We start from the raw sequence: 11,395 nt of genomic DNA, 5'->3' as shown, positions 1-11,395 counted from the left end.
ACACACTCCCCTACTTCTTTTTTCTTTTTCTATTCCACATTTCTATTTCATATTCTTTTTTTTTATTTTATTTTATTTTATTTTATTTTATTTTACTTTATTTTTTCTATTCGTTCGACTTTTTTTCGCTTTAACGCTTATATAAATCGACATTATTAATCGTTAATTGGCACATTTCAAATGGCAACTTTTGTCTTTATATATTGGCACGATAATCGTTTATTTATTTATTTATTTATTTCTTTTTTTTTTTCATTTTTTCTATTTTTCTTTCTTTTTCTATTATCCTCCCCTTCGTTTCTTTTTTTCTCTTCGATATTATTTTCCTTCCTTTCCTTTCCTATTCTTCTTTCCTTCCTCCAATCCTTAACTTCGTTCTTTAGTTTTACATTTAAAGAATAAAATTCATGTCGTTTATATCACGACGAACACGAGTACGTGACTTTTACGAACGCGGAATTGTGTGTTTCAGGCTCGATGAAGATACACAAAATAATATAACGATATAACGATTATAAATTAATATTCCTTATAGCCTCAGACGGTTCTCACAATCAGATGTGATTCGTGTATATTTGTATCGCATATTATGTTTATTATAAATTTCGCATTTCCTCCATCACGATATTGTTTATTCAAATAAACATTTATTATTGTTTAGTTAAAAGAAATGAATGTTAACCCTTTCGATACGAGCGTCGGATATATCCGGCATCCATGTGCCGGACCATGTGTGTACGAGCACCGGCGTATTGTTCAACGTTGTTTATTTTTTTTTGTTTTTTTTATATTAAGCATAGTTCTTATTCAACGCTTAGAAAAATTATTTAACGCTCGAACGAAAAGGGTTAATAAAAATGTATAAAAGAAAAAGAAAAAAAAATCCTGGTTGTAGAAGATACCAGAAAAAAGGGGCGTACACACACATACATACATACATACATACATATATATATATTTTATTGTAATTAGATCGATTGCGTTAGGTAATTAACGATTTATATAGATCGAAAGAAACCTAACCCTACGTGTACCCATACTCAGAGAAAGAAACAAGATCGCTTAAGAGGAATGCGAAAAGCTCAGGTATATATATACCTGCATACGATCGATCTTTAAGGGATTGCACGTAGACAGAGGAATGAGATTGTTCGTTGCAAAAAACTGCATTCTTCTATTTACTCCGGCGTTAAGGCTAACGCGCGCATCTATCGATCCGCAAGTTCAAGTTACGACAAAAAAAGAGAGTTAGAGAGAGTTAGAGAGAGAGAGAAAGAGAGAGAGAGAAGGACATACATAGCTTTTATACTTTTCCTTCTACGATCTGTTCGTTCTTTCTCTTTTCTTCTTCTTTTTCTTTTCTAACCAATAAGAACAATTCTACTTTTTTATTTTTAATTTTTATATTTTTTTGTTTAAACAGACGAGAAGGAGGAGAAACGCCATTGGTCGTTTCGAACGAAACAAAATTAAAAATAAAAAAAAAGAAAAATTATTTATTATCTTATTTATTATTTTATTTATTCTTTTATTTTCTTCCTATGTGGTGGTCGCCATATATTGCGAAATATTTTTCGACGAGCTTTTCTGTCTCCTATGCAACCCTCGCTCCCCCTCCCCTTTCCCTCCCCCTACCTTTCTCCCCTACGCCGTTGTTGTCAAGTATTTGTAAATATACAAGTCGTAATTATACTTTAATAGGATTTTTAACGCGAAAGACCGGCGCGCGAGATTAATATTTAAAATATAATATGGATTGCACTTTGGATGTCTGATAAATATCACAAAGAGTCTCTGCTCTGTAAGAGTAGCATCAATAAAATAATATTAATTATAATAATAATAATTATAATAATAATAATAATAATAATAATAATAATAATAATAATAATAATATTATAATAATAATAATAATAGTCGTCCGCTCGATAACGAACGTTTTCCTATAAATGTTTCTTCTTCCTTTATCTACCCCCTCCTCCTCCTCCTCCCCCTCACCTTCCTTATCTTTCTTTTTTATGTTTTTTACATGGCCCGCTACCCGTACGAATGATTGAAATTCTTGAGCTAACTCGCGAGAGGAACTTGCGAATCGTTAGGGATGAATTTTAATTTCGATCACCTCTGTGTAACACATATATATATACGTATATGTATTCGTGTTTATTATTTTCATTTTTTCCTTTTTTTTAAGTAAGTATCAATATCATTGTTTCTTATATCGTTATAGATGTTAAACAAAATTTATTCTCACACGAAAACGTTGTCTGGATTAGAAGGGAAAAATATATACATATGAAAAAGAAAAGTAGATTTTTGAGTGTTTTTTTTTCCATAGAAATGTAATATACCTCGTGTATCATTTAAACGTGATTATATTTAAATTGATATTAATTAAATATCAGATAAAACAGAAAAAGATTTAAAATTTTTCATCAGACTTTTTTCTCCCTTCGAATCGAACAACAAGGTATCGTAGGAAACATTTGATTTGCTTTGTTCGACGAGAGTCTATAAGAAATATAATTGCCTGTATATATTTAAACCACGTTTATAATGTATATTATATACGCGCTATTATTTCCCACGTTCGTCAACGAATCCGGATAGATGAGAGATTCGCAAAAGTCAATTCGAAAAGAAAAAAAAAAAAAAAGAAAAAAGAACGATATTCGATCGTGATTGCACTGTTTTTTCTCCTTTTCTTCCACTCCTTCTCTCCTTCGGTATTATTCCTCCTTACTTTTCCTTCTTCTAAATTTCCTCCAATCCTTTTCCCCCTCTCCTGTCTTGAAAATCCTTATCGATTTTTTCTCTCTTATTTTCATGTGTCTCATCCATGCATGATGGGTTTTGTTTTTAGAGTTTTTAGTTTAGTTTTCCGTAATTTCTCCGACCAGCCAACCTCAGTGAACAACACGCGCACCACCCACCACACGCGTTCCAATTTATTCCGCGTTTAAACAATTCTCGCGTTAATATGTTGCGTGTATGCGTGCGTGCGTGCGTGTGTGTGTGTGTCTAGAGTGGTCCACTGTCAGCTTCTCTATCACATGTGGATAGGGAAAGATTGAGCTCTCAATTGTATGGCCAGGAATGCCTTATAGACGTGACCACGTTAGAGGTAGGCGGGTCTTCCGGGCGTCACTTCTTCATGTCGTTCATTAACGAACTGTCCTTGCTTTTATTCGTGTCGAGATTCGATTGTTGACTGCTTGTCACGCCGCTACCGTTCCCTGGATACATCTTCTCGAGATGATTCAGAGACTCGCTTAGGAACTTCTGCAATGATCAATCATATCCGTCAAATGTTAGAGATAAATACTTTTCATCGAAATATTTTGACAAATATATATATGTAGGATAATACTAAAAACGTAACAATTGATAAATAAATTCAAATTAATAACTGACTTTATATATACATGTAGGATTCGTGAAAAAAATTAGGCCGTTGGAACTGACTGGACCGGGACTCGAACCCGGATCTTCCGCTTTCCGGGCGACTGCACTTTACCATTGAGCTATCCAGAGTCCACCGTCCAATCTTTTCACGAATGACTATTTAAGTATTTGGCTTGGAGGTATTCGCATCCCACATATATATATATAAAATAACGCATTCATTGTTATTATGTATAATGTAATTATTACGCATTATTATTATATATAACATATTAGTATACTATTATTTATGTAATAAGTTTAACCCTTTCGTTACTAGCGCCGACTATAGTCGGCATCCATGAGACGACAAATATTTACAAGATTCTACATTATCTGTATAGTATTTTTTGATTATATTGATTCGTATTGAATGAATTCTATTGAAAGTATATTTTCATGGAACGTGTGATATATTCTGTATAGGTGAAAATAATTTGAAGATTATCGACTACCGTAACGAAAGGATTAATAATAAACTGGGTAAAATAAATGTACAGGTAAATATGATATAAATATATTTACCTGTATCGCCGTGAGTGCGGCAACGATCGCTGGACTACCAAATCCGTGCGATATGAGGGAGAAGTGCGTTAGATGTCTTTGTATACTCGGATCGAGTATGTGTTGTGGTCGCGTGTTACAGAGTGGTGACCTGTCCTGATTTAGAAGATCCATCAGCTCTTTGGTGATTTGTCTGGGAATGAATGAATTCGCGAAACAATTAATCATTCGTTCGAAATCTAAATTGTTTAATGCGATAAATAAATTTCATAGAAAATAATAATATGACTTACTTGGTGGCATGAAGAAGTTCTTTTCTCCTGTAGGAATCTTGCGGTTCGCAGTGCTGTCGACTGAGGTATTCTGCGACCTGTTTCGCAGGGAACTCGGTTTCGCAAACGTAACCAAAATCTCTGGCAAGGTGAATTGCTTCTCCTAGAAACCACGAATGCATACAATTTATTATTATTATTGTTCTTTTTGATTATTTCGACAATATATCAGATTATTATGGAACAGAGATTTCTCTCCAATTTTTCTTACAATGGAATACTTTGATTCAAAAATAAATATATAGGTATTAAAATAATTAAAAGAAATATTCATGTGTTTTTTTTGGTTGGTTTAAATTGTGTAATTATGTAAAAGAAAATAATAAACTGGTTTATTAATTTTTCCATCGTAACGTAATTTGAAAAATGTTCCTATAGAGAAAACATAAGATTATTTTTGATATTTGCTGATAATCAAATAATCAGTTATGGGGGAGAGGGGAGAGAGAGAGGGGGAAAAGATATTTATATCGATGTCGTCGGGTTTTGTATCAATCGAAGTTGGTATTACAAGGATCGAGACGAGATTTTACAGATGCGTGTTCCAGATAGGTGAGAGCGAGTTAAAAAGGAGAACGAGCAAATAACCTGACCGACAAATATATACTAAGCAAGTTTCCGTTTGATAACTTCACTTTAATGAACGCGCATCATCATCACACACATCACACACATCACACAACGATGAAAGTTATTCCAACGGGTTCGATATAATCAGAAAGATATGCGTCCATTAACGTACTAAGAACCTGAAAGAACAGTCATTTTTTGTTGTCGAATGTTATTATAACACGATTTTCGATATTGTAGATTAATACGGATTAAACTACAATATATTTAAATATAAGGACGATGGTGTAATGACTTTAATTAAGAACTGGTCGTCATGGTTATTTACGATTATACGTGATAATTAAAGATAACTCAATGAAATCGTAAGAGCCTGTAATATTCGATTAATTTCATTAATTGTTTTATCAATTAAAACGAAGAATATTATTATCGTGTTGTTTATTAATCGATCACGAGAGAGAGATTACATCGACTATGTATTTCTTACAAATATTATTTTCTTCTCGTTTTTTCATCGTTACATTTATCTCTCTCTCTCTCTCTCTCTCGAGACGGGAAAGATTTATCTTTTACCAGAAAGAATGAAAAAAAAAGAAATAAACAAAAAAACGTACGAACTTTCTCAGAAATTTTTCCAATTAAATTCTTGACGGCAACACACACACGCGCACACACACATATACATAACACAGAGATAACGAGGAACGGAAAGAGAACACTTTGCGTTCATTTCTCGCGGGAATGTTTTAGCGAAATTTTTTGATTCGATCTTTCTTTCTTTTTTTTTTTTCTTTTCAAATGATATCGAGAGAACGAGACGAAAATTGATTGTACGTCGGACAGGGGTAGGGTTAAAGAACTTGACAATAAAGTAACGGTATAAGTACTTATATATATAAGTACATATATATGTATGTGTATGTATGTGTATGTATGTGTATGTGTGTACATAATCCGAGAAGTATTACGTCATCGTTTCTCTTTGCCGGTTAACCGATTGGACAACGAATTTACGCGTGAATCAGGTAGGTTTATGTATGTATGTATGTATGTGTGTATTTGGATTGGTATATGTATGTACGTTGTATACCAGGTGAATCAGGTTGGAGAGATAGGTGTTACTTACACATCTGCCGTTTCGAGAGAATTCCCACACTTTCGCCTCACTCGGCAGCCCCTTCGACTTCTTATTCTCGAAGACACGATCGAGACGAGAGTGGATGTGTGTCTGGCTTTTACGGTTCTTTTTTATATATATATATATATATGTATAGATAATATATATTTCCCTTTACTCATTTCGAATAGGATTTAACTATGAAAATGATTTTAATGCCAACGTCAAAGATACTCGAGTGTACTGTGAGTGATAATATTTATGAAATTTTTTAAAAGATCGTATTAGCATATTTTATTTTTGTTTTTTTTATTTTATTTTTTAAATAAATTTTCATAGAATCTAAATAAATGATTTGATTTAACACTTTCTAATGACTTACAAATATTGTTAAATGGAGGATTGAGTAAAGGGGAGGAATTAATATTTACGTATATTTAATTAAGTAACTAAAAACCAACATATGTTTTTAAAAAATAATATTTAAGTTATATATATGGTAAACAAATTTTTGTAATGAGTCAAATTGGCTCAGTCCGTAAATCTAGTGTTAATGTACAATTTTATTGAATTTATTTGTAAATATTGTTAAAATAGTGTGCATTGATTTGAGATCTTAATGAGTTGTAATTTTTAATCTAATATTTACGAATGTTTGAATAAAACTATTCGAACAACGTCAAAGATACTCGAGTGTACTGTGAGTGATAATATTTATGAAATTTTTAAATGATCATATTAGCATATTTTATTTTTTAAATAAATTTTTAACGAATCCAAAGAAATGATTTGATTTAACACTTTCTAATGACTTACAAATATTGTTAAATGGAGGATTGAGTAAAGGGGAGGAATTAATATTTACGTATATTTAATTAAGTAACTAAAAACCAACATATGTTTTTAAAAAATAATATTTAAGTTATATATATATGATAAACAAATTTTTGTAATGAGTCAAATTGGCTCAGTCCGTAAATCTAGTGTTAATGTACAATTTTATTGAATTTATTTGTAAATATTGTTAAAATAGTGTGCATTGATTTGAGATCTTAATGAGTTGTAATTTTTAATCTAATATTTACGAACGTTTGAATAAAACTATTCGAACAACGTCAAAGATACTCGAGTGTACTGTGAGTAATAATATTTATGAAATTTTTAAAAGATCATATTAGCATATTTTATTTTTTAAATAAATTTTCAACGAATCTAAATAAATGATTTGATTTAATATACAATTTTATTAAATTTATTTGTAAATATTGTTAAAAGAATGTGCATTGATTTGAGATCTTAATGAGTTGTAATTTTTAATCTAATATTTACGAACGTTTGAATATAAAACTATTCGAACTTTTTTGGTTTGTGAAAATATATTTTATTTTATAAGGATAGCGAAAGAAAAAAACATAAGTTGATTTGTTCAAATCTAACTGCTGACGTTCGTGTCTAACGTGTAACTAGAAGATATTGTAAAGATAAAATTGAAGGGTAAACCGGGTAAGATAGAATCGATGATAGAATCTAAATAAATGATTTGATTTAATATACGATTTTATTGGATTTATTTGTAAATATTGTTAAAATAGTGTGCATTGATTTGAGATCTTAATGAGTTGTAATTTTTAATCTAATATATACGAACGTTTGAATAAAACTATTCGAACAATGTCAAAGATACTCGAGTGTACTGTGAGTAATAATATTTATGAAATTTTTAAAAGATCATATTAGCATATTTTATTTTTTAAATAAATTTTCAACGAATCTAAATAAATGATTTGATTTAATATACGATTTTATTAAATTTATTTGTAAATATTGTTAAAAGAATGTGCATTGATTTGAGATCTTAATGAGTTGTAATTTTTAATCTAATATTTACGAACGTTTGAATATAAAACTATTCGAACTTTTTTGGTTTGTGAAAATATATTTTATTTTATAAGGATAGCGAAAGAAAAAAACATAAGTTGATTTGTTCAAATCTAACTGCTGACGTTCGTGTCTAACGTGTAACTAGAAGATATTGTAAAGATAAAATTGAAGGGTAAACTGAGTAAGATAGAATCGATGATAGAATCTAAATAAATGATTTGATTTAATATACGATTTTATTAAATTTATTTGTAAATATTATTAAAAGAATGTGCATTGATTTGAGATCTTAATGAGTTGTAATTTTTAATATAATATATACGAACGTTTGAATAAAACTATTCGAACAACGTCAAAGATACTCGAGTGTACTGTGAGTAATAATATTTATGAAATTTTTAAATGATCATATTAGCATATTTTATTTTTTAAATAAATTTTTAACGAATCCAAAGAAGTGATTTGATTTAATATACGATTTTATTGGATTTATTTGTAAATATTATTAAAAGAATGTGCATTGATTTGAGATCATAATGAGTTGTAATTTTTAATCTAATATTTACGAACGTTTGAATATAAAATTATTCGAACTTTTTTGGTTTGTGAAATATATTTTATTTTATAAGGATAGCGAAAGAAAAAAACATAAGTTGATTTGTTCAAATCTAACTGCTAACGTTCGTGTCTAACGTGTAACTAGAAGATATTGTAAAGATAAAATTGAAGGGTAAACCGGGTAAGATAGAATCGATGACTCGTGCCGAACGACGAACGTATAAATCAGGCTTTGTACGTGTTAATTCAGTCGCTTCTTGGTGCGAATCGAGGAATGGACGTTTATTGAAAGGTTTAAATTTACAATGCAGTCGTTGTCGAATGAACGAGAGTAAACGAGAGTGAACGAGAGAGAGAGAGAGATAGAGAATGAATGAAAGAATGAGAAGGAAGGAGAAGCAGTTCTATGCTTTCTTCAGTTTTATCTCATTGTAAGTGACGTTAATCTCTCACTGTTTTACGTTTCTACCTACGAAGAAAATAAATATCTTAGCTGACAATAAAGTCGCGCGTTTACATTTAACCTCGTAACGAAATCATTCATTTAAAATGTAGATCAACGTAACCGATAACAAATTCCACGATATATTTAATATCACGTTTGATTAATGTCAGATTATTTTGTAATCGTTATATTAATGAATAATATAAAACATTTGTCTTATTTTTTTTTTAAACATGACATTCGTACTTGTTTGAAATTATAAAACTTATCAACGAAAGAAAAGAAAAAGTGAATTTGATTTCTTTTTATAAATTGCACGAAATTACTTTATTATTTCTTTTTTTTAATTAATAAAGGAATAACGTAATATAAAAAACCATAATTACAAAAATATAATAATTCAACGAATTTCTTTTGTAATATAAATAGAATGGTACTCGAATTTTATTAATTTTACCACGAGCACGTGTTCACGCGTTAAAAAAAAATTAGGCACATTTTCTGAATACCTGCATGGTTGAAAAAAAGGTTCAAAAGTTTCCCGAGTTTGTTTGTTGGGCGTATATATTGTCTCTTAGCAAGGTAAGAAGAAGGTTACTTTGCGTTTTGGTTTGCGAGCGGTGGAAACTCGATGGAAGGAAAGTTGTGGGGCTCGGTGTGTTTTATGGTGGGCCCCACCGGCCATAAATTATAATCAACGTCTGTACCCACGGGGTCTGACGGGCCACATAACGTAGCATCGTTAGAGTTTCGCCGATAGAAGAAGAGGAACGTGCCTTGCGATCTCTCTAAGGATCGTAATACGAACGTGCGAGAGAAACAAGACCATTAACCGCACGACTTGGTACTCACTCTTTCTTGCTTATGTTAGAAGAGTATTCTTGATTAATCGAGCTTTGCTTCTTTAAGTCGGAAGCGGAAGAACGAGCAAAGAAAAACACAGCTTCGAATCTTTCTCAAGCTCGATGATGATGACGTTATCATTTAAGTATTTAACGTGTCAAATTATACTTTAAATATACATTGTCGATTAATGAAAGAAAATTTTGTATGGTCTCGAAGAGGTATTGAATTGTTAATAAACAATTTTGATTATGAGATTAATTTCAATGAAATTCGATTGATTTGTTATTATTTAGAATTATTATATTTAGATATATATATTTATTATATTTAATTATATTAATTATATATTTAATTATTATATTTAATTATATTAATTATATTTAGAATTATTTTCAACAAAGATGTGTAAATCTTATTATGAGATGTTTTACTTGATAATTTGTACTCATCTCGTTGTTGTTTTCAGAGATATCATTTAAGTATTTAAGGTGTCAAATTATACTATAAGTATACATCGTCGATTAATGAAAGAAAATTTTGTATGGTCTTAAAGAGGTATTGAATTGTTAATAAACAATTTTGATTATGAGATTAATTTCAATGAAATTCGATTGATTTGTTATTATTTAGAATTATTATATTTAGTTATATTTATTATATTTAATTATATTAATTATATATTTAATTATTATATTTAATTATATTAATTATATATTTAATTATTATATTTAATTATATTAATTATATTTAGAATTATTTTCAACAAAGATGTGTAAATCTTATTATGAGATGTTTTACTTGATAATTTGTACTCATCTCGTTGTTGTTTTCAGAGATATCATTTAAGTATTTAAGGTGTCAAATTATACTAGAAGTATACATTGTCGATTAATGAAAGAAAATTTTGTATGGTCTCGAAAGGTATTGAATTGTTATTAAAAAATTTTGATTATGAGATTAATTTCAATGAAATTCGATTGATTTGTTATTATTTAGAATTATTATATTTAGATATACATATATATATATATATATTTAATTATATATTTAATTATATTAATTCTATATTTAATTATTATATTTAATTATATTAATTATATATTTAATTATTATATTTAATTATATTAATTCTATATTTAATTATTATATTTAATTATATTAATTATATATTTAAATTATATTTAATTATATTAATTATATTTAGAATTATTTTCAACAAAGAGGTGTGAATCTTATTACGAGATGTCATACTTGATAATGTGTACTCGAAAGAAATGTTTTCAGCAAAAATTCGATGTGAACTTTTTCTCATTACTTTATTTAAATTATTCTTTCTACATAAGATATATTTTATTATCAATGTAACAAGATATTTCTTTATATTTTTAATTTCAATAGAATATTTTATATACAAACGTACATATCATTGCTCAATGAAATCCCCTTTTGCAACGTTATTACTCGAAACATTAACGATTTATAAAACGATAGAAAGAGAAATAGAAAAAAAAGAAAAAAAAAAAAAAGGAAAAAAGAGGGAAACGACCGAAGCTCATAAAATAGTAAACGTTAGATCTCTAACGTATTTCAAATTCCGCGGGTTCCGATTTCTGATTGAATTCACAATATAACCGATAGTACTTATATATTCGCGGTATTAAACTTTTCCGCACGTTGCTTTTGCCCGGAGTGAAT

General features: G+C 29.2%; 1 protein-coding gene across 1 annotated transcript in view; it reads right to left on the bottom strand.

The window, feature by feature from the left end:
- Positions 1–2,790: 2,790 nt before the first annotated feature.
- The window catches only part of LOC122517578 (transcription factor AP-2-alpha-like), a 103,440-nt gene continuing 94,835 nt past the window's right edge, over positions 2,791–11,395 (bottom strand). The window contains exons 6-8 of the mRNA XM_043636088.1: positions 4,242–4,383; positions 3,970–4,141; positions 2,791–3,282 (exon numbers count right to left, since the gene is read on the bottom strand). Of these exons, the coding sequence (XP_043492023.1) occupies positions 3,145–3,282; positions 3,970–4,141; positions 4,242–4,383 (452 nt within the window). The 3' untranslated portion in view covers positions 2,791–3,144. The remainder of the gene's footprint in view (positions 3,283–3,969; positions 4,142–4,241; positions 4,384–11,395) is intronic.

The sequence above is a fragment of the Polistes fuscatus genome, unplaced genomic scaffold, assembly GCF_010416935.1.
Source record: "Polistes fuscatus isolate 324 unplaced genomic scaffold, CU_Pfus_HIC Scaffold1, whole genome shotgun sequence".
NCBI lineage: Eukaryota > Metazoa > Arthropoda > Insecta > Hymenoptera > Vespidae > Polistes > Polistes fuscatus.
This window is presented reverse-complemented; position numbering and strand designations above follow the sequence as displayed.